The 25,154-nt window shown below is 44.5% G+C and overlaps 1 protein-coding gene across 1 annotated transcript in view; it reads left to right on the plus strand.

Annotated features, from left to right (window-relative positions):
- The window catches only part of RNF17 (ring finger protein 17), a 1,084,608-nt gene that overhangs the window by 316,372 nt on the left and 743,082 nt on the right, over nt 1-25,154 (plus strand). The window contains exon 10 of the mRNA XM_029603155.1: nt 4,927-5,013. Within this exon, the coding sequence (XP_029459015.1) occupies nt 4,927-5,013 (87 nt within the window). The remainder of the gene's footprint in view (nt 1-4,926; nt 5,014-25,154) is intronic.

Consider the following 25,154-nt stretch of genomic DNA (forward strand, 5'->3'; position numbering starts at 1 on the left):
CTCCCATTTGGTAGAACACACCAACTGTTTAACTTTTTATCAGCTCATTGGTATGCATACTAGCTTTAGCACTAGATCTTCCCAGGTGAGAAGAAATACCAAATGTCTAAGTTTTTGATGCCCCAGAGATACAGATGTTCCTTGGGGCCATCCTAACTCATCAGCTCATTGTTGCCAGAATAGCTCTGAAATGCAGGGAACAAATGATGATAGTAGAGATGTGAATCGGAACTGAAATCGGATCCGATTCTGGTTCCGATTCACATCTATAGAGATGTGAATCGGAACTGAAATCGGATCCGATTCTGGTTCCGATTCACATCTCTAGATGATAGTATCATGCCTTTAAACAATCCCTGCACTCAAATCACATGCTATATATTGATTCATACTCATCCATCATTAGAGCCTGTTTGATCCATAGCTGTCTATTTGCAGTACAAAGTCTTCCAGAGATGGAGCTAGCTTTCCTAAAATTATCTTCCCATATTCCATCCCCCAACTCTTTGGATCAGAACAGATCTGGGTGATTATGTATGAGTTCTCAGTTCTTCACGTAAGTGGCTCGCCATGTATGGTAATGGGCATGAGACGAATAACAAACCTTTGTAATAGTACCTTTAAACATTATAATGAAATCTACTACACTGCAACTGCAAATCTTATGAGGAAATAAATTAATAATTTTGTTCCATAATAATTTTGTTCCCCATCCTTTAATTTGTTCCCACTTGGAAGATGGAGTAGGCCAGATTGACAAGCTAAAGAGTAGCAAATCACCTGGACTGGATGGTATACACCCCAGGGTTCTGAAGGAGCTCAAAAATGAAATTTCAGATCTATTACTTAAAATTTGTAACCTGTCATTAAAATAAATCATCCATTGTACCTGAAGACAGGAGGGTGGCCAATGTAACCCCAATATTTAAAAAGGGCTCCAGGGGCAATCCAGGAAACTATAGACCAGTGAGCCTGATTTCAGTGCCGGGAAAAATAGTGGGAACTGTTCTAAAGATCAAAATCACAGAGCATACAGAAAGATGTGGTTTAATGGAATACAGTCAACATGGATTTACCCAAGGCGAGTCTTGCCTCACAAATCTTCATTTTTTGGGGGGTTAATAAACGTAGCTAAAGGTGAGCCAGTTGATGTAATGTATTTAGAATTTCAGAAGGCATTTGACAAAGTCCCTCATGAGAAGCTTCTAAGGAAATTAAAAAGTCATTGGATAGGAGGCGGTGTCCTTTCGTGGATTACAAATCTGTTGAAAGACAGGAAAAAGAATAGATTAAATGGTCCATTTTTTCAGTGGGAAAGGGTAAACTGTGCTGTGCCTCAGGGATCTGTACCTTGACTGGTGCTTTTCAATATATTTATAAATGATCTGGAAAGGAATACGACGAGTGAGGTAATCAAATGTGCAGATGATACAAAATTATTCAGAGTAGTTAATTCATAAGCGGATTGAGATAAATTGCAAGAGGACCTTGTGAGACTAGAAAATTGGGCATCCAAATGGCAGATGAAATTTAATGTGGACAAGTGCAAGGTGATGCATGTAGGGAAAAAAATCCATGCTGTAGTCATGATGTTAGGTTCCATATTAGGAGCTACCACTCAGGAAAAAGATCTAGGTGTCCTAGTGGATAATAAATTGAAATCGTCAGCTCAGTGTGCAGCATCAGTCAAAAAAGCAAGCAGTGTTAGGAGTTATTAGGAAGGGGAATGTTGAATAAAACAGAAAATGTCATAATGCCTCTGCATCGCTCCATGGTGAGACCGCACCTTGAGTTCTGCTTGCCGCATCTCAAAAAAAGATATAGCTACGATGGAGAAGGTACAGAGAAGGGCGACCAAAATGATAAAGGGGATGGAACAGCTCCCCTAAGAGGAAAGGCTAAAGAGGTTAGGGCTGATCAGCTTGGAGAAGAGATGGCCAAAGGATATGATAGAGGTCTTTAAAATCATGAGAGGTCTAGAACGGGTAAATGTGAATTGGTATTTACTCTTTCGGATAATAGACTAGGGGGCACTCCATGAAGTTAGCAAGTAGCACATTTAAAACTAATCAAGAATTCTTTTCACTCAATGCACAATAAAGCTCTGGAATTTGTTGCCAGAGTGGTTAGTGCAGTTAGTGTAGCTGGGTTTTAAAAAGGTTTGGATAAGTTCATGGAGGAGAAGTCCATTAACTGCTATTAATCAAGTTATACTGGGCAACAAATTTTCACAAAAGTCATGTTATGGAAATGAAATTAGTCAATTCTTATACATTTCCATGTGCTAAACACGAATGTGACTGTGAAAATGCAAAATTGGCTCTAGGTTTTTTGTAATATGCAATAATATAATTACATCTTGAATTGTATGCCAATAGTAGGAGACCTACGGTTAATACAGTTTGAAAAATGAAGTCATAGATTACTTATTAGATTTCTTTGCTTGTCTCTTGTACACCTGTTCGGGAGCATCTCTGCGGAGTGTCCAGCAGTAGTCAGCCAGCATGAATATTTCATATGCTCACCCTTTCTGACTGGGCTTCATATAGTACACTGCTGACGTCAGCTTACTCAGCAGCAGCATGGCAGTAGAACTGCATTGCATCAGAAAATGATGTAATAAACTCTGGATGATGTGTGCATGATGGTATTATGCAATATGATGCAATATTACATCATTCTAGGCTTATTTACAGTCCTACTGGATACATTTACATGACTAAACATCGAAAGTGAACTATATTAAATATCTTCAAAACGAGAGCCAATAAAAACATTTCATGGTCATATTCGTGTTCAGCACATCAAGATACTACAGAGTAGGACCCTTTTAGGTCAGTAATACTTTCATTGTTGCCCACTGTTATCTTAGTGAATAACCACTGCTATTACTGGCATCAGAAGCATGTGATCTACTTAGTATTTGGGTACTTGCCAGGTACTTGTAGCCTGGATTGGCCACTGTTGGAAACAGGATGCTGGGTTTGATGTACCCTTGGTCTGACCCCGTATGGCAATTTCTTATATGTTAAAATTTTCATCACTCTAGTTCAAGTAATTAATCAGGGGACTGTTTATAATTGTGTTATAAATGCTTGGTTACATTAAGAACTATAGGGGTACCATCAGTAACTTCTACACAACACTAACAACCATAAGTGTTTTAGAGTGTTTGGCATAGGCCTCATGGTATTAACAGCAAATCCAATGCTAATCAAAGTTATGTCTCTTAATTGAATAATGTGATTAAATTGTAATGTGTAAAAACAATTCCAAAATTATGAACAAAAATCTTTAAAGATCCAACCTTATTTTTCAATTCCTATACATCATGTCTAAAAATGTGACCAAACTAAAATGCATTCATAAAACTTAATATTCAGTTTATTGCTAATTTTAGATATCTGATAACTCATTCTATTCCTTAGTACTAGGAGAGAGCTGTTTGCATTAAATTCTCAATCTCCTCTCACTCTAAATAAGTGGTTATCTTGTCATGTTTCCACTTTGTATATGTGACCTTGCACTGTGACCTATGTAGGCAGCAAGGTACCAAGCTACTTCTAGCAAAAGGAGAACTTAATCCTAAAATGTTCTAGAAAAATAAGTGATCATTGGAATCATACAGGACTGCAAAACACAGTGCTTTTCTCATTACAAGTCTGGAAATAAGCACTAAGAGGAAATTTGCAGACAAGCATACATTTTCAATTCAGTCAAAAAGGAAAAGAACTTAAATTTATATCCCCTTGGCAGGAAAATTACTGTGTGTGCAATTAGCCATTAGGGCTAATGGCATGGGACATTCTATGATATACCAAACATGAGATGGCATAATTAAGAAATATCATGACAAACTAATAATATCCCAAGGGTTAAATTATTTCACACTTACATTTGCATGGCATGTTACCATAATTATCATATGGTATTTGTGAATGATTCTAATACTAAGCATATAAAAATGCAATATCAAAATTTTAAAGCAATCAATTGAAGCATTTTGTATGGAATGTTCATAAAGGTAGTGTACAAGAATATGCAGAATAGGTCTTTTGCATTTCTACTTGGTCAGGGCTTGTGAATTCACTCTGATTACAGACGAGCAGATATAACAATGTCTGCAGTGTACAAAGTACCTTAACTAAAGAGGAAAAGCACAGTCTGTTTTCTCTGAGTAATTGTTCACATGACTTCCATCAATTATCTAAGAGGAATACAATCTTGTCTATTGCTCTGTGTAATTGGTCACATGACCTTCATCAGTTATTACCTAAACCTCACCTGGAGTTTTTGACCCAGAAACTGGCCAATTTAAAATAGCAAAGCATTCCTTTAATCTTCCAGGAGCATCCACAGCTTCAGTATCTTCTGTCATCCGTTGTGATTTCCATTCAGGTAGTTGTAGACATGGTTAGTCTATTCTGAATTTTGGGGGCCATCCACTTGTCAGAGTACATAGGCCAGCTTTCATTGTGTATTCAATATCAGGCTCACTGCACTCAGTGTAGCCTGTTGACCTACGGTATATCAAACATTAAATAATGAAAAACTTCAAAAGGCTTGACAGTATTCCATCTCATCATATGCATTAAAACTTGAGATAGTATTGCTCTAGCTTAGCTTCCTCTAGATTTATCTGGAAAATAACATAATTAAGAAGGTTTATAAAAGGTAAATGTTAAATCAACCATTCTAAGCTTTTACAGGGAAAAATGACTTTTCTACATATTTTTTATATATGTAATACTTTATTCATGAGGTTAACACTGATTACAGTGCTGTTATTTTTCTTCCCTATTGTGTGCTGTTTTTAAATGTTTAACTAATTGGTCAGCACTGTCACATACTATATAGCAGCTGATCTTTCAGATTATTGGAATATATTCTCCTGTGCTTTGTTGAATGTTCTTTTTTTGTCTAAAGTTTACTACTCTGAATGTATCAAAGAAAAAAAGAAACACAAAAAAAGTCCTTTGAGAAAAGTGTCACAGCCCTTTGGAGCTAGAGGAAGTAAGTATTTTCATTCTTATAGTTTGAACTGATTTGTAATTTTGAAGGTGATGTTTTCTGTATTATGAACTGATATAATTTTGAAGAGTTAAGTTACAGAATATAATTTTTTTAATAAGCTATCCATTTTAGTAGTTTGCAGTATTACTATACAGGCTTTCTTATTTTAACACTATTTTGCACTATGCAACAAATGCCCAGAAAGTCTTTTTTTTTTTTTAAACCATTTGTGTTTTTCATTTGCAATGGTTTTGTGAAATATAACAATACAAGCCGTTAAGCCCGTTAAAACGGGCTACATCCCTCTGTCTCTCACCTCCCCCTCTTTCTCTCTCCCCTCACTCTTCACCACCCCCTCCCTCACCCACTCCTCCCCACCCTCCCTCTCCTATCACTCAGTCCCTCCCTCCCACTCAGTCTCACTCACTCCCTCCCCCCTCTCTCCCTCCCTCTCACTCACTCAGTCCCACTCACTCTCACTCAGTCCCCACTCCCTCCGTCCTCTCCCTCAGTCCCACTCCCTCCCTCCCTCTCTCTCCCTCAGTCCCACTCCCTCCCTCAGTCCCTCCCCCTCACTCAATCCCTCCCTCCCACTCAGTCACTCCCTCCCCCCTCCCTCTCACTCACTCAGTCCCACTCACTCTCCCTCAGTCCCACTCCCTCCCTCTCTCTCCCAGTCCCACTCCCTCCCTCAGTCCCCCCTCTCCCTCTCACTCAGTCCCACTCCCTCCCTCTCACTCAGTCCCTCCCTCTCACTCAGTCACTCCCTCCCACTCTCTCTCTCCGTCCCTCCCTCCCACTCAGTCCGTCCCTCCCTCTCTCTCTCTTCTCCCTCCCTCGCTACCGCCCGCTACCGCCGCCGCTCGCTACCGCCGTCGCCGCCCGCTGCCGGTACCGCCGACGCCGCCATTTTTTTTTCTTTCTGAAGCTGCCTCAGAGCGACGTGCTCGCCCGCACATGCGCGGTAGAGCTGGTCTCTACTGCGCATTTGCGGGCCGTCGGTCACAGGCCATTTATAAGGTAGATAATGCTTTTATTTTACTGAAAGACTGATAAACACAAAAACACGGATAGTAATATATTATCAGAAGTTATATTTGCATGCTTTGTAATTAGTAACTGTTACAATTCATGATCCTCTAATTCATGAATGGATTGATAATTTGAATTTTTGTACTGGACCAATGGCTGGTAGAAAAACTTTCAAATCAATGGTCTCTATCAACTATCCTCACTTCTCAACTGAATGAGAAGTGAGGATAGTTCACTCAAATCGCTACACCGTCCCCAGTATAAGAAACAAAATCATTATAGGTAATGTGCTGCTTACATGACTGCAAATTCCTGAGAATATACAAATAGCTGTGTATTCAGTATGTGACCTATATTACCTCATTTATCATTCCTTCAACATCTGCGACTTTTGTCCTGAATTATTTTTGACGGGTAATATTGTACATAAGAAAATATTCTTATTCTAGAAAAAAGTGAATAGAAATTCATACATTTATATTTCCAGTCTGTATTTCTAATTTAGTCCTACAGTTCATTTTCTCATGTGTTTTTAGCAATATTTTCAGCTGCTCTGGATATAGCACCAGAGTTCGTAAAATAAAAAAAACTGGAAATAAATTAAATTTAGATTTCTTAATCTTCTGATCCCACAAAATTTTGTAAAGAAACAAATATACAATTTCTTAGCATCCAGACAGATGAATTCAGAACCAGTGGGTTATGCACCTCTACCAGCAGATTGAGATGGAATAAAGCTGACATCACTGTATATATATCCTTGCAGTGACAGCCTGTCAGTATTCTCTGTCTCCAGCAAATGGTGGATGTGCATCTGCCTACTGGGAATTGCTTTAAGTTTTAGAAGGAGAAAAAGGAAAATTAACTTGCCTGCTCTCCTGCAGTGATACTAAATGGTCCCTCCCCCAGTTGAAAATTCCTGAGGTGATTTCTGTGGTCCCTCATGAGTGTTTTGGTCCGGTAGCCGATTGTCAGCCAGGTGTTGAAACAGCTGAAAGGCAGCAGGAGGCAGAGCGCAGTGGTACTGTACATGCCTTTTCCCCCCATAGCAGGAGACAGTCTCTGTACTCAGCTGGGCCGGGCTGAGCTCAGGTAAAGCTTAAAAAGAATAAAAAAATAAAACAGAACAGGGTATGAAGGTTTGTTATAGGCCTTTCTTCATGCTCGACACGCCATTCTTTGGAGTTCTTTGGAGTCTCCTGCCTCCCTTCGTGACTCTGTGCCATCGGGTTGAATCTTCTCACGAAGGTGATGAGGGTTTTCCAGCACTTGTAGGCAAAGACACAGATAGTCCCGCCACTTGTAGTATTCCTGCTGCTTCCTCCATGGTGCGCACCCTGTGCGTGGCACCTTTTAACGTAAACCCCAATCCAAAGGGGAACAACCACCAGTATCAAATCTGTTCTGCGCTCAGGGCGTTAGTAATCATTTTGAAGTCTTGGCGTTTCCTCAGGGTGGTGGCAGATAAATCCGCATATATTGAAACATCATTTCCATCCCAACTGCCAATTGCGTTGCTTCCTAGCTGTCACGGCTATTCTCTCCTTGTAGGCAAATGAATGAAAGCAAACCACTATGTCCCGTGGTCTATTCCCATCTTTGGGGCCCAAGGATCTGTGGGCGCTCTCTATTCCGGGGTCCTGTCTCGCATCAGCAGGCTCATCGCCGTTCTCCTCCATGAAGAGGCAGCAGATCTTCCCTATTGCTCCAGAACAGTCACTGTATGCCTCTGTTTCAGGAATCCCTAGGAAGCTTAAGTTGCACCGCCTACTCCGATTTTCCAGATCCTCCAGCTTATCATCCATTCTTGTTTGATTAGCCTGTAAGTCTTTAGCCCTGGTCTTCAGCTGTTTCCAGTGCTCCTCATGTACCTCAAGCTGTATGTCAGCTTCATCTGTCCTGCGGCCAATTTCACTGATTTCTTCCCTCAGCTCCTCAGCTTTATAATTTGTCCCGTCTGAGCTCACCAAACCATTCTCTGAGCTCCGATCGCGTTGGCCAGTCTGTTCCCTCAGGCAGGTGAATGTCGCTCGTGGTCTCCCCTGGCTTCCATTTCGCTGTCGGACGCCATCTTGTCATCCTCCGGATCGGCAGGATCCCCTCCTTTTTGATATGAATATTTGTGGAAGACCACGGCCTTCCGTTTCGCTGCCATGCAGTAAAGTGAGGTTTCCCTCAAGTGCTACTGCTTCAATCGCGTTCGTGGTCTGCTTCAGTGTGCTTATTTTTGCTTTTTACTCCGGCATGTCGGGGAGCCCCGGATTTAAGCTGCCAACATGGGAAGTGACGCCACTTCCTCCTCCTCACCAGTCAGTCTCCTGATGAGCATACTGACTGATGGCGCCTATAGCTAAGAAGCCTAAGCACCTTTCTCTCTGTGCTGCCTATCATATTTGGGCATCTCAGCCTGGCATTCCCTCTAATTTGTGCCAGTGCTGTTTGGAGGCTCAGGGAAAACTGCCTTCGTCTGATTTCACTAAGCCCGATGCTTCCCGGTCTGAGGGCCTGGGTAAAGACGTTTCAGAAGGGGCACCTGACCTTGGAACTCCCTTAACTGGTTTATCAACAAGGGATGGTAGTTCAGAGGGCACTGGACAGGTGCCTCCTGGTTTTGGCATGGATCCTTCTGCCTTTCCTTGGATGGAAGTTTTTCAGTGATTACAATCCTTTCTTCAGGCAGAGTGCTCTGCCCTGACAATCTGGCCAGGGCAGAGTCACATGTAGTGAGCTCCTGCACACCAGATACTGCATTTAAGCGCAAAATACTCCTAAATCAACAGTCGGTCCTCCCAAGAGGGATCCGGATGGCATGGGTGATTAAGCTGATCCTTACTCTCTGAAGGATGGAGAAACCCCTGTGGGACGTGAACCGTATAGGACTAGGTTGCAATTTTTTCATAGAGATGAGTTACTGGCTCTGATTTCCCAGACATTAAATTTGCTGCGAGTACCTCAGGCTGATTCCATGCCTGAACCAAAGAAGAATCCCATTTTGTTTTATTTTCCTAAAGCCTCTTGTTTTTTGTTTTCCTCTGTTGTGGAAGCCATTCAAGAATTGATTAAGAACATAAAATGCCATACTGGGTCAGACCAAGGGTCCATCAAGCCCAGCATCTTGTTTCCAACAGTGGCCAATCCAGGCCATAAGAACCTGGCAAGTACCCAAAAACTAAGTCTATTCCATGTTACCATTGCTAATGGCAGTGGCTATTCTCTAAGTGAACTTAATAGCAGGTAATGGACTTCTCCTCCAAGAACTTATCCAATCCTTTTTTAAACACAGCTATACTAACTGCACTAACCACATCCTCTGGCAACAAATTCCAGAGTTTAATTGTGCGTTGAGTAAAAAAGAACTTTCTCTGATTAGTTTTAAATGTGCCCCATGCTAACCTCATGGAGTGCCCCCTAGTCTTTCTACTATCCGAAAGAGTAAATAACCGATTCACATCTACCCGTTCTAGACCTCTCATAATTTTAAACATCTCTATCATATCCCCCCTCAGCCATCTCTTCTCCAAGCTGAAAAGTCCTAACCTCTTTAGTCTTTCCTCATAGGGGAGCTGTTCCATTCCCCTTACTTTGGTAGCCCTTCTCTGTACCTTCTCCATCGCAATTATATCTTTTTTTTAAAATGCGGCGACCAGAATTGTACACAGTATTCAAGGTGCGGTCTCACCATGGAGCGATACAGAGGCATTATGACATTTTCCGTTTTATTCACCATTCCCTTTCTAATAATTCCCAACATTGTTTGCTTTTTTGTCTGCCGCAGCACACTGAACCGACGATTTCGATGTGTTATCCACTATGACGCCTGGATCTTTCTTGGGTTGTAGCACCTAATATGGAACCCAACATTGTGTAATTATAGCATGGGTTATTTTTCCCTATATGCATCACCTTGCACTTATCCACATTAAATTTCATCTGCCATTTTGATGCCCAATTTTCCAGTCTCACAAGGTCTTCCTGCAATTTATCACAATCTGCTTGTGATTTAACTACTCTGAACAATTTTGTGTCATCTGCAAATTTTATTCTCACTCGTCGTATTTCTTTCCAGATCATTTATAAGTATATTGAAAAGTAAGGGTCCCAATACAGATCCCTGAGGCACTCCACTGTCCACTCCCTTCCACTGAGAAAATTGTCCATTTAATCCTACTCTCTTTTTCCTGTCTTTTAGCCAGTTTGCAATCCACGAAAGGACATCGCCATCTATCCCATGACTTTTTACTTTTCCTAGAAGCCTCTCATGAGGAACTTTGTCAAATGCCTTCTTTAGTGGGTTGCCCCGGAGGCTTATTTCAAGGGGGGTCGAGTCTTGGAAAGCTTCTACCCTTGGATTCAGTGACAAGAGAACGGCTACGTTTTCTGAAAGTGGACGTGTTTGTGTGTGCTGTGTCTAAGTGGACGTCTATCCCCATGAAGGGAGGAGCGGCCTTAAAAGATGCACATGATAGGATGGAGGCTATCCTCAAGCAAGGATTTCAAGTAGTGGTGATAACTTTTTGTTCCCTAGTGGCTTGCTCCTGTTTACTTCTCTCTCAGGAGGAAGATGAATCTGGAGGGAAAGAAGGCAAAACGATTACCGGCATGGTTAAAAAAAGATGATGTAAAAGAGGCTATTTTAGCAAAAAAAAAAATCCTTAAATTTGAAGAAAGATCCATCTGAAGAAAATAGGAAAAAGAATAAGCATTGTCAAATTTTAAGTTGAAAACATTGATAAGGCAGTCTGAGAGAATTTGAAATGAAGTTGGCCATAGAGGCAAAAACCTCATAAAAACTTTTTAAAATATATTCGAAGCAAGAAACCTGTGAGGGAGTTGGTTGGACTGTTAGATGACCGAGGGATTAAAGGTGCTCTTAGGGAAGATATGGCTATTGCAGAAAGACTAAATGAATTCTTTGCTTCTGTGTTTATTAATGAGGATTTTGGGGAGATACCAGTTCTGGAGATGATTTTCAAGGGTGATGAGTCAGATGAACTGAACAAAATCAATGTGAACCTGGAAGAAGAAGTAGGCCAGATTGATAAATTAAAAAGTAGCAAATCACCTGGACTGGATGGTATGCATCCCAGGGTTCTGAAGGGACTAAAAAATTAAATTTCAGATCTATTAGTTAAAATGCATAACTTATCATTAAAATCATCCATTGTACCTGAAGACTGGAGGGTGGTGGCCAGTGTAACCCTAATATTTACAAAGGGCTCCAGGGGCAATCTGGGAAACTATAGACAAGAGAGCATGACTTCAGTGCCAGGAAAAATAGTGGAACCTATTCTAAAGATCAAAATCATAGAGAATATAGAAAGACATAGTTTAATGGAACACAGTCAGCATGGATTTACCCAGGGGAAGTCTTGTCTTACAGATCTTCATTTTTTTGAAGGGATTAATAAACCTGTGGATAAAGGTGAATCGGTAGATGTAGTGTATTTGGATTTTCAGAAGGCGTTTGACAAAGTCACTCATGAGAGACTTCTAAGAAAACTAAATCATGGGATAGGAGGCAATGTCCTTTCGTGGATTACAAACTGGTTAAAAGACAGAAACAGAATAGGATTAATCGGTCAGTTTTCTCAGTAGAAAAAGGTGCTTCAGGGATTTGTACTTGGTCCGGTGCTTTTTCAATATATTGATAAATGATCTGAAAAGGAATACGACGAGTGAGATAATCAAATTTGCAGATAATACAAAATTATTCAGAACAGTTAAATTACAAGCGGATTGTGATAAATTGCAGGGGATCTTGCGAGACTGGAAGATTGGGCATCCAAATGGCAGATGAAATTTAATGTGGACAAATGCGAGATGTTGCATATAGGGAAAAATAACCCATGCTGTAGTTACACAATGTTAGTTTCCATATTAGGAGTTACCACCCAGGAGACGGATCTAGGCGTCATAGTGGCTAATATTTTGTTTGCTTTTTTGATTGCCAAGGCACACTGCGCTGACAATTTCAATGTTAGGAATTATTAGGAAGGGAATGGTGAATAAAACGGAAAATGTCATAATGCCTCTATTGCTCTATGGTAAGACTGCATCTTGAGTACTGTGTACAATTCTGGTCACTGCATCTCAAAAAAGATATAGTTGCACTAGAGAAGGTACAGAGAAGGGCGACCCAAATGATAAAGGAGATGGAACAACTCCCCCATGAGGAAAGACTAAAGAGGTTACAGCTGTTCAGCTTGGAGAAGAGATGGCTGAGGGGGGATATGATAGAGGTCTCTAAAATCATGAGAGATGTAAAACCATTAGATGTGAATCAGTTAATAGGAGGACTAGGGGGCACTCCATGAAGTTAGCAAGTAGCACATTTAAAACTAATCAGAGAAAATTATTTTTCATTCATCGCACAATTAAGCTCTGGAATTTGTTGCCAGAGGATTTGGTTATTGCAGTTAGTGTAGCTGGGTTTAAAAAAGGTTTGGATAAGATATTGGAGAAGTCCATTAACTGCTGTCAATCAAGTTGAATTAGGGAATATCCACTGCTATTACTAGCATTAGTAGCTTGGAATCTACTTAGTGTTTGGGTACTTTGCAGGTATTTTTAGCCTTGATTGGCCACTGTCAGAAACAGGGTGCTAAGCTTGATGGACCCTTGACTGACCCAGTATGGCAATTTCTTATGTTCTTATGAGGGAATTTCAAGGCAGTTATGGAGCCAGCAGACACATTTTTGGCAGATGTAGACTGCAATTTGGTCAGCACCTCAGCCAGATGTGTGGCTTTGGTGATAGCTGCAAGGTGTCTGTTTGGCTGAGAAATTGGTCGGCCGATGCGACCTCCAAGGCTAACCTTATGAAGTTGCCCTTTGAAGGCTCCTCTTGTTTGGGAGCGAGTTGGAGAAAATGGCCAATAAGAGTGGGGTGAGTCTCTGGTTCCCAGATTGTTGCAGGATAAGAAGCAGATGCCATTCTCCTTTAGCATGAGAGAGGTCATGCTAGGAGATCCAAGCATTTTTGACCCTGCAGAGGAGTGACTTTTCAGAGGCTCAGCCTTTCGGTAGGTCTCAATCCTTTTGACCCAGACAGCCCAGGTGGGGCACAGGCTCAGGCAGTGGGACTTCCTGAGCCTCCCAATGAAGGTGTGCTGACCCACCCTTGGGAACGGAAGATAGGGAGTTGCCTTTCTTATCAGAGGTAGGTCGAAATCACGTCAGACCAGTGGGTCTTGGAGGTAATATGAGATGGATATGTGCTGGAGTTTGTTGGACACAATTCGCCCGATAGTGTAGTCCTGTCTACAAGTTCTCGGACTGATGGCGACCCTGGAAGTGATGCCATGGGCAAGGGTGCATGTGCGTCCTTTTCAACGCTGTCTGCTGTCTCTGAGCCCTCGGTCTCAGGACTATTTTGATTCAACTCCACCTGCCGATGGAGGTCTGCGCTCAACTGCAGTGGTGGTTACAAGAGGATCATCTAAGAAAGGGGTTACTCTAAAATCTTCGGACTGGCTGGTTCTTATGACAGATGCGAGCCTCCAGGGTTGGGGAGCTCACTGTTAGGAACTGGGAGTGCAGAAGTCTGTCTGGAACATCAATCTGCTAGAAGCCCAGGCATTCCGGTTGGCATGCTTTCAGTTCAGTGATAGGTTGCAGAGTCTAGCGGTCTGGATAATGTAGGCCACTGCCATTGCACTGTACAACATCAATCAGCAAGGAGGAACCCAAGAGCCAGCAAGTGTTGCAAGAAATAGACCAACTAATGGAATGGGCGGAAGTGCATCTTCAGGAGATCTCTGCCTTGCACATTGCAGAAAAGACAGCAGACTTTCTCAGCAGGAAAGAATCTGAACCCAGGAGAATGGGCATTGTCAGACTAGGCGTTTCAGCTGATAGTGGATTGCTGGGGCCTTCCGTTCTTAGACTTGCTGGCGACTTCTTGCAATGTAAAGGTTTCTCAATTCTTCAGTCGCAGGAGAGTCCGGAACTCATTGGGTATCGATGCTGTCATGCAGGAATGGCCGGAGGACAAGTTGCTGTATGCCTTTTCCCTGTGGTCCATGTTGGGCAGAATGGTTCAGAGAGTCAAGAGTTACAAAGGGATGGTGCATGTAAATACCATGTAAAAGAAGGCCTTAGTTATTCTCCAACAATGCAGGGAGGTGCATTAAAGGGCAGACAATTTAAAGCATATTTTCTGAATGCTGGAAATTTAACTCCTGGGTCAGCGCAGAAGTAAACTCACATTTCTGGTGGTCATGTTATACTATTGCTATGACCAAAAATAAACTGTGTACTAGTTAAAGAGCTAACATAACACCCAAAAACGCCAAACAGTTTTTAAACAAATTTTGTAAGACCCTCTATTCACGAGAAGACATATTATGTGTTCAACCCGTTTCTCATAGGGGTCACTATTGCTTTTAATCATTCAAAAGTTCAATTTTTGTTATCTTTTTCAAAGTTTTTTTTAAAAGTTCCTCAACCAATTTTTTGCAACGGGTACTTATCCGCGCTGAAAAGGTCCCAGGTGACCCGACATGGCCATGTTTCGGACCGCTGTCCTGCTTCAGGGGTAAAGAAGGAAACCAATTCAGATACTTTGTAGAAAACTTCTTCTTACGGCGTCTTTATTCTGTGCCGGTCAATTTTTTCACACAGGCTGCATTTCAGCCCGCTGTATTTCAACAATGGCAACCCAACGGAAGCTGTTTATACGAATGTCAGCGCTTGGTACCACCCCTTCCGGTGACGGGTAGTAGTTCCCTCTCACGTCCTCACACCCAAACGCTGTCAGTCTGATTACAATTTTTCTCTATTTGTAACTAAAACATATGTTCAAGACTCACACATTACAAAAAACCAAGGAGGAAAGCTGTCCATGTAGCGCTTCAAAAAACGGCAAACTCTGTCCCATACGCTCTTATCTAAACAGCATAAAGCGTACCAGGGAGGCAGTTCTCTATCACGTTCTCTCCCGATGTGTGCTAGTAAATCAAAAGCAGCTGTGATCTCTCTCTCGTCCTTTCACGCTGTTCAGTTTGAACCTGCAAGGTGCATCCCATGGCGGTGATTCTCCAGCGCATCCACTCCTAGGTAGTGCTGGTCCATCATATACCATTGTATTCTCAATCACATCCAAAAAATTAAGGCTATCATTACAAACAGTAGCATAATAATGTAGTTTAATACCCAATCAAATGACCAGATATTTTGGGAAGAAAATCTGATAGAAAACACAAGTCTTGTAAGAACTAGTCATATGAGAGAATACCAATTGATTCTCTCATTTAATCCATTAGGGTCCACAGTGTTCAGGTGAAAAATCCAGAAATGTTCACGTCGGTTCAGGGAGGACCGTATGTCTCCTCCCCTGGGGTTATGATCCACTTGTTCCAAAATGGACCACCGCAAGTCAGTAAATTGGTGATGTTGGTTGATACAGTGTTGCACTAAAGGAGCCGCAAGTTTAGATGTCCTAATGCAACTTCTGTGTTCGATCAACCGCGTACGGATTTTTCTCTTTGTGCGGCCAATGTAAACCAGGTTGCAAGGACACTGTATGGCATATATAACGCTCATTGAGTCACACGAAGTCCATCTGTCATGCCGAACCACGACCCCTGAGTGAGGCGCCTGCCATTGTTCTCCTGCAAGGGTTTGTGCACACATGTCACAAGTCCCACAAGCTTGATGGCCTCCAGAGGTAAATCGTTTTATGGTAGATGAAAACCGGGAATGTACAATACGATCCCTAATATTCTGTCCTCTGAAGTAGGCAAATCGCGGACTAGTTTGAAATACCGTATGCAACATTAGAACTTTCCAATGTTCACGTACGATATTGACTACTTCATTCACATGGCGTGAATACTTCAAAGTACAAGTCAGCTCTTGATTATAGGGACGTTGCTGGTAAAGTAACAACAGGTCTCTATTAGCAAAGCGGGCTCTCTTATACGCCCTCCTTACTACTCCTCGCGGGTAACCTTTTTGCACAAATCTAGTAGAAAGAACTGCGGCTTGGGATTTAAAATCCTCCAGGGATGAACATATCCGGCGTAATCTAAGAAATTGAGATATGGGGAGTCCATTCTTTAACCTTTGAGGATGAAAACTGGAATACCTTAAATAGTGATTCCGATCGGTGGGCTTCCTATAAAGGGAAGTTGTAAAAGAATCTCCCTGTTTCTTAATCAATATATCTAAGAACGCTACTGCATGTGGATCACAGTGAGCCGTGAATTGAAGATGAGAATCCTGCAAATTTAACCAACCCAAAAACAGTTGTAGCTCATCCCATGTAGATGTCCAAATAAAGAATATATCGTCAATGTAGCGCCGCCAGATTAGAATATTCTTGAACCATGCAGATTTGTACAGGAATTTCTCCTCAAAACAGCACGCAACCAAAATGTAGTCGTGAAGCCTGCAGACAAGGGTGGGGCCATAGTTATCCAGGATACGGATGCCTATGTAAGAGAAATACATCGTCAATTGAGTGATCTCCAATACTACCAAGTGTTGAATGAAGATCCTACAGAATCTCTTCGTGACACTATTGACGGTTTAGTCAAGGAAGGGTTAGACAGGGGCTTTCTTGCTTCAAGAGAAGCTCGGGCTTTAAAAGTTCAACACCCCTTACATCCTGTCCTCTACACCCTGCCAAAAATACATAAAAGTATAGATGCGCCTCCTGGCCGCCCAATTGTAGCAGGGCAGGGGTCCATGTTAGAACCCTTGTCAAATTTCCTTGATTTCTTCCTGAAACCTGTAGTACTACAATCCACTTCTTTTCTTCAAGATACGTCCCATATGCTCCGCATCCTGCAGGATCTCCCACCGGTAACTGAGGGCTGTTGGTTGGTAACCTTAGATATCACCTCATTGTATACCAACATACCGCAAGAGGAAGCGTATCAATTGGTACAAGACATTCTGAGGGATCGCCCACGTCCGCATCGTGTACCCACAGGGTTTCTGCTGGATATGTTGAAACTAGTTCTGTTCAAAAAAATTTTCAGCTTTGATGGGACTTTCTATTTACAAGTCCAAGGTGTGGCTATGGGGGCCACTGTTGCCCCGGACATTGCCAACCTATATGTAACCTGTTTTGAGGAGAAATTCCTGTACAAATCTGCATGGTTCAAGAATATTCTAATCTGGCGGCGCTACATTGACGATATATTCTTTATTTGGACATCTACATGGGATGAGCTACAACTGTTTTTGGGTTGGTTAAATTTGCAGGATTCTCATCTTCAATTCACGGCTCACTGTGATCCACATGCAGTAGCGTTCTTAGATATATTGATTAAGAAACAGGGAGATTCTTTTACAACTTCCCTTTATAGGAAGCCCACCGATCGGAATCACTATTTAAGGTATTCCAGTTTTCATCCTCAAAGGTTAAAGAATGGACTCCCCATATCTCAATTTCTTAGATTACGCCGGATATGTTCATCCCTGGAGGATTTTAAATCCCAAGCCGCAGTTCTTTCTACTAGATTTGTGCAAAAAGGTTACCCGCGAGGAGTAGTAAGGAGGGCGTATAAGAGAGCCCGCTTTGCTAATAGAGACCTGTTGTTACTTTACCAGCAACGTCCCTATAATCAAGAGCTGACTTGTACTTTGAAGTATTCACGCCATGTGAATGAAGTAGTCAATATCGTACGTGAACATTGGAAAGTTCTAATGTTGCATACGGTATTTCAAACTAGTCCGCGATTTGCCTACTTCAGAGGACAGAATATTAGGGATCGTATTGTACATTCCCGGTTTTCATCTACCATAAAACGATTTACCTCTGGAGGCCATCAAGCTTGTGGGACTTGTGACATGTGTGCACAAACCCTTGCAGGAGAACAATGGCAGGCGCCTCACTCAGGGGTCGTGGTTCGGCATGACAGATGGACTTCGTGTGACTCAATGAGCGTTATATATGCCATACAGTGTCCTTGCAACCTGGTTTACATTGGCCGCACAAAGAGAAAAATCCGTACGCGGTTGATCGAACACAGAAGTTACATTAGGACATCTAAACTTGCGGCTCCTTTAGTGCAACACTGTATCAACCAACATCACCAATTTACTGACTTGCGGTGGTCCATTTTGGAACAAGTGGATCATAACCCCAGGGGAGGAGACATACGGTCCTCCCTGAACCGACGTGAACATTTCTGGATTTTTCACCTGAACACTGTGGACCCTAATGGATTAAATGAGAGAATCAATTGGTATTCTCTCATATGACTAGTTCTTACAAGACTTGTGTTTTCTATCAGATTTTCTTCCCAAAATATCTGGTCATTTGATTGGGTATTAAACTACATTATTATGCTACTGTTTGTAATGATAGCCTTAATTTTTTGGATGTGATTGAGAATACAATGGTATATAATGGACCAGCACTACCTAGGAGTGGATGCGCTGGAGAATCACCGCCATGGGATGCACCTTGCAGGTTCAAACTGAACAGCGTGAAAGGACGAGAGAGAGATCACAGCTGCTTTTGATTTACCAGCACACATCGGGAGAGAACGTGATAGAGAACTGCCTCCCTGGTACGCTTTATGCTGTTTAGATAAGAGCGTATGGGACAGAGTTTGCCGTTTTTTGAAGCGCTACATGGACAGCTTTCCTCCTTGGTTTTTCGTAATGTGTGAGTCTTGAACATATGTTTTAGTTACAAATAGAGAAAAATTGTAATCAGACTGACAGCGTTTGGGTGTGAGGACGTGAGAGGGAACTACTACCCGTCACCGGAAGGGGTGGTACCAAGCGCTGACATTCGTATAAACAGCTTCCGTTGGGTTGCCATTGTTGAAATACAGCGGGCTGAAATGCAGCCTGTGTGAAAAAATTGACCGGCACAGAATAAAGACGCCGTAAGAAGAAGTTTTCTACAAAGTATCTGAATTGGTTTCCTTCTTTACCCCTGAAGCAGGACAGCGGTCCGAAACATGGCCATGTCGGGTCACCTGGGACCTTTTCAGCGCGGATAAGTACCCGTTGCAAAAAATTGGTTGAGGAACTTTTAAAAAAACTTTGAAAAAGATAACAAAAATTGAACTTTTGAATGATTAAAAGCAATAGTGACCCCTATGAGAAACGGGTTGAACACATAATATGTCTTCTCGTGAATAGAGGGTCTTACAAAATTTGTTTAAAAACTGTTTGGCGTTTTTGGGTGTTATGTTAGCTCTTTAACTAGTACACAGTTTATTTTTGGTTGTTGACATTGTTGTGTACTAGAGTACACCAGTTGGTGTGAGTGGGTTTTGTTGTGTGATTGATACTATTGCTATGCCCATTATGGAATGTCTATCTGCTTCCAGCAGACTAGGCACAGCAATACAATAAATTTGACCACCAGCAATGTGAGTTTATTCCAGTTGGAACCAGAAGTTTAAATTCCAATGTAAGCTCTCCAAACGGACAACTACAGCTGAACACTATATTGGCTCTGTACATCTGACTTTGCCATACTATTACTGTAGATGCCTACTCCAAAGAGCTTACACTTTGTTCAAGTAGATGTAAAATACCCACTCCAGAAACATCGGAGCCAGAGAGCAAATTCTTGTATCCAACATCATTTTGGCAAGGAATGGCAAGTAAAATAAAATAAGCTCTCTCAGGAAGCACATACAGCTAGATGAGTAAAGCATGGGCTTTCTTCATGGACAAGCATCGCAATATAGCCACATAAAATGGGGTGATGTCATCTAGTGCTGATTCAGTCTGTTTCTCCCCTAGCCCAGAAATTTCTGGATTTAGTTCTGGGCATCACTGGGCTTTCTACATTAGTGTTGCTGCACAACCTCAGTCAGTCTAATTTCTTCTGCTTCATGAATGGTCACAATTCTCACTCATCACTGCAATCAAAATGGACAACTTTTTTGGCTTTATCAACTTTTTTCCATTGAAAGGGAAAAGACATGATAGAGCAACCTCTTTTATTGAAGAAAAGGAAATATCCTTTCAAAGCCTGTATGAAATGGTTCCATAAAGGCAAACAAAAAAGAAGATAATACAAAATCCCTAAAACTAAGTAATCCAAAATGTGAAAAAGGGAAAAAATTATATTTTCCTAGCGTGTAGCCAGATGGACTCAGAACAAGTGGGTATAGTGTGCTCGTGCTAGCAGTTGGAGACGGATCTGACGTCAGCACAGGTACATATACCCCCACAGGAAGTGAGACAATTCAGTAATTCCCGTCTCCAAAGCAGTTTGGAGAGCCTGCACGCTCGCTGAGTGTGTCTTCCAATACTACTTTCTACTTCTATATTCTACTTACTAAACTTCTACAGACAACGAGCCCCGCACTCCTGCGGTGATACCCTCGGGTCCCTCCCCCAGTTAAGTTTCCCGGGGTGATTTCCGTGATCCCTCGGAGGTCTATGCCTCGGTCCGGTGGCCGAATCGCGGCAGGGATGTAGCCCCAGAGCGAGAAGGGCTCGGGCGTGGCGGAGAGGCGCCTCAGTCCCGGCGTGGACTTAGAGGCAGCGGGTGCATTTCCTCAAGCGCGGTGGTGAAGGTATTTCCCCTCTCCCCCACAGCCGGAGACCACCCGGGTTCCAGCCGGGAAGCGCCGAGGATCAGGTAAGGCGTATATCTCTTACTTTTTGGTCTCCGAGGTACGAGGATCGGCGGCCTTGCCTGCATGCGGCACGCCGTGGAGGTCGCCATTTTGTTGGCCTTGTTCAGGTATTGAGCGCCCATGATAGGCGCCTGTTGATGAGCGCATATTGTATACAGGGATTCTGTTATACATAGTATTAAGCGCATATTATTGAGCGTATATTGCAGACCGCATATTATTAAGCGGCGTATATTGCTGATCGCATATTAAGTGCATATTGTCTATTATTGAGCGTATATTGCTGACCGCATATTATTGAGCGCATAGGAGGTAGATTTTAAAAAAGGGCGCCCTCGCGTACTTTTCTAGGCGCATCAGGCGCAAACAAAAGTACGCTGGATTTTTGTAGATACGCGCGGCCTCGGAGGGAATTCGCTATCGCCTTCCACTCACCTTCCCCTCCCTTCCTCTACCTAACCCCCCCCCCCCCCCCGGCCCTGTCTAACCCCCCCCCCCTCTTTGTGGGGGGATTTACGCATATTAAGTGCATATTGTATATTAGTGAGCATATATTGCTGACCGCATATTATTGAGCGTATATTGCTGACCGCATATTATTGAGAACATATTGTATATTATTGAGCGTATATTGCTGACCGCATATTATTGAGCGCATATTATTATTAAGCGCCGGCGTCCTGCATTCACCAGCCGCGATGGAACATTTAAACGCCCCGGTGTTTCCCGCGGCGGTGCCGCCTGATTCTGGCGTGAAAGCTCTTGGCCTCTGCTCAGCATGCCAGCTTAGAGCCACGCACAGCGAGGAGCCAGACTCCCTTTGTGCCCAATGTGAGGAGGCAGTGGGAGCCTCGGGCCAGGACCAGTCTCAACCGAGGTTTGCCGACAGTTCCCCAGGGGCTACCCCGGATCTAGCGGGCAGTCTCGAACAACCTGGGATCCCGGGTGACTTGGTACCCTGACGACTAGAGACCACTTCCATTTCCTGGGTGGATCTCTTTAAGGGGATCCATGCCTTAGTACAGATGCAATCAGCTTCCCGTCCAGGCCCTGCTGCTGCTCCAGTTGATTCTGCCCCTGGACCTTCGCGCCCTTATCGTGGGCACCCGCCTCTGGGCAGTCCGGTTCAGGCGGACCCTGATGTCTCGGAGGACGAGTCTGAACCCCCCGAGGAGGGGGAACTTCCCTCGGGGATTGAGCCATATCGAACCATGAGGCGGTTCTTTCCCAAGGAAGATCTCTCCGACCTGGTATCTCAGTGCCTGGCGGAGTTGGCTATTACAGGCCCTAGCACTACGGTGCCATCTACGCAGAACCCTCTACTGGAAGGTCTTCGTCCTACAACCCGCCATTTTCCCTTCTTGCAAGCAGCACAGCAGCTGATAGATTTGGAATGGGCTGCACCAGCGGCCTCATTCAAAGGGGGTCGGGCCCTGACGGGCATGTACCCCCTGGACCCGGCAATCAAGGAGATGCTGGCGTGCCCTCAGGTGGACGCCTTGGTTAGCGCTGTGGTCAAGCGCACTACTATTCCAGTTGAGGGGGATGCGGCCCTCAAGGAGGCTTACGATCTGCGACTGGACGCCATCTTGAAACAGACCTTTGAGGTGGCAGCTCTATCCTTGCGGATCGCAACCTGCTGCACAGTGGTGACGCGTTCCTGTTTGTCACAGGTCAAGAACAATGCTCCGGCAGCGGTCATGGAGTTAGCTCTCTCGTTCCACATGGATGCCGCATCCGACCTAGTCCGTACGACAGCCAAAGGGGTCTCATCCTCTGTAGCTGCCAGGAGGCTGCTCTGGATGCGGAATTGGTCAGCCGATGCTCCTTCAAAGACACGCCTCACCAGAATGCCCTTTAGGGGTTCTCTCCTGTTCGGCAGCGACCTTGATAAACTGGCCAGCACATGGGGCGCCTCTCCAGTACCTCGACTGCCGGAAGATATGTTCAAAAGGAACCAGCGCGCCTTTCCGAAGCCTTCCAGAGGTAGAAGCTCCCAACGCTTCATTCCCTATAGGAGTCTCTACCAGGCACCTCGTCCTCAGGCCAGGAACCAGTCCTTTCGGACCAAGCAGCAGAAGAGGGGAGCCAGCTCGGGTTCAGGGCCCGGCCACGCCTCCCAATGAGAATCAGCCGATCCATCCGGGGGACGGAGCCATAGGGGGCAGGTTAACCCTCTTCTTCCCCAGATGGGTCGAGATTACGTCGGATCAGTGGGTCCTCGCCATCATCCGAGAGGGGTATTATCTGGACTTCCATCACCTCCCTCCGGACAGGTTTGTGGAATCTCCGTGTCCAATCCACAAGATGGCAGCATTGGAAGCTACCCTGGCGAGGCTCCTGTCCTTGAAAGCCATAATCCCAGTACCTGCATGGGAAATGGATTCTGGACATTATTCCATTTATTTCATGGTACCCAAGAAAGAGGGCACTTTCCAGCCTGTACTGGACCTCAAGTCAGTCAACCGATACTTAAGGGTCCCGAGGTTTCGCATGGAAATTCTGCGCTCAGTCAAGACCGCAGTACAGCCAGGAGAATTCCTCACAGCCTTAGACTTGTCAGAAGCCTACCTGCATATCTCGATCCATCAGGATCATCAGCACTACCTACGCTTCAAGGTTCTGGGACGCCACTTCCAATTCCGGGCTTTGCCCTTTGGGCTAGCCACGGCGCCGCGGACCTTCACCAAGATGATTGTAGTGGTAGCAGCGGCGCTCAAGACGGGAAGGAATCCTAGTCCATCCCTACCTAGACGATTGGCTGATCAGGGCGAAATCACGAGAGGAGAGCCATCGGGCAACCAACAGAGTGATCGCCCTTCTGGAAAGCCTGGGATGGGTAGTCAACCTAAACAAGAGTTGCCTACAGCCTTCCCAATCTCTGGAATACCTGGGAGTCCAGTTCCACACCCAGGAAGACAAGGTCAGTCTCACCACCAAGAGAAGGTTAAAACTTCAGACGCGTCTCCGGTCCTTGATGGGAGCCAGCCGGCCCATAGCTTGGGATTATCTGCAGGTTCTCGGCCTCATGGCATCCACCCTTGAAGTGGTACCCTGGGCAAGGGCCCATATGAGACCTCTACAACGCTCCCTGCTCTCTCGATGGAGCCCTCGCTTCCGGAATTACTCCGTGCATCTACCTCTGCCTGCCAGAGTGTGGACCCAGTTACGGTGGTGGCTGCAGTCCAACAACACGAGCAGGGGGTCTAAGATGTCCTCCCCCACGTGGACTCTGCTCACCACAGATGCCAGCCTGAGCGGATGGGGAGCACACTGCGAAGAACTCACCGCACAAGGACGGTGGAACAGAGAAGAGTCAGAGTGGAACATCAACCGTCTGGAGGCACGGGCAGTCCGGTTAGCCTGCCTGCAATTTGCTCACAGACTGCGGAACCGGGCAGTCAGAGTGATGTCCGACAACGCCACCACGGTGGCATACATCAACCGTCAGGGCGGAACCAGAAGCAGACAGGTGTCCCTAGAGATAGCCCCGTTGATGGCTTGGGCAGAGGCGAATCTTCAGGACATCTCCGCCGTCCACATTGCCGGGAGGGACAACACCACGGCAGACTTCCTCAGCAGAGAAAGCCTAAATCCGGGGGAATGGCAGCTGTTGCCCACAGCCTTCCAGATGATTGTGGATCACTGGGGGATCCCGGACATGGACTTACTAGCGGACAGGTCCAATGCTCAAGTACCCAGATACTTCAGCCGCAAGCGAGATCCGTTCTCTCACGGGATCGACGCCCTGGTTCAGCCATGGCCTCCAGGGACCCTGCTATACGCCTTTCCTCCGTGGCCCCTGCTGGGCACCCTCATCCACAAGATTCAGAAGCACCGGGGCCTAGTTCTTCTGGTGGCACCAGACTGGCCAAGACGACCCTGGTACGCGGACATGAGAAGACTACTGGCAGGGGAGCCTCTTCCCCTGCCTCCTCTCAGGGACCTGCTACGTCAGGGTCCCATCCTCCACGAGGATCCAGCTCAATTCTCTCTTACGGTCTGGCCATTGAGAGGGCTAGGCTGAAGAAAAGAGGTTTCTCGGAGCCGGTGATAGATACACTCCTCCGAGCTCGCAAGTTTTCCACATCCCTCACCTACGTAAGGATCTGGAGAGTATTTGAAGCCTGGTGCGACACTCACGGCACCAATCCACATGCGACCACATTCCCTATTGTTCTGGATTTCATGCAGGATGGGCTTCAGAAGGGTCTCTCCCTAAGCTCCATCAAGGTTCAGGTGGCTGCGCTGTCTTTGTATGGTCCCAGGAGGGATGGCAAGACCATTGCCACGCACCCAGATGTTTCTCACTTCCTGAAAGTAGTCAAGCACATTCGTCCGCCACTGAAGTGGCCAGTGCCTTTGTGGAACCTCAACATAGTTTTGGATTTCCTTGCGGGATCCACCTTCAGACCCCTTCGGGGCCTGTCTCTCCGTTCTCTCACTTTGAAGATGGTGTTCTTGCTGGCTGTAGTTTCAGCACGCCGCATTTCGGAACTACAAGCGCTGTCCTGCCGTGATCCCTTTCTTAGAATCATTCCAGAA

This window comes from Rhinatrema bivittatum, chromosome 5, assembly GCF_901001135.1.
Source record: "Rhinatrema bivittatum chromosome 5, aRhiBiv1.1, whole genome shotgun sequence".
In the NCBI taxonomy this organism is placed as follows: domain Eukaryota; kingdom Metazoa; phylum Chordata; class Amphibia; order Gymnophiona; family Rhinatrematidae; genus Rhinatrema; species Rhinatrema bivittatum.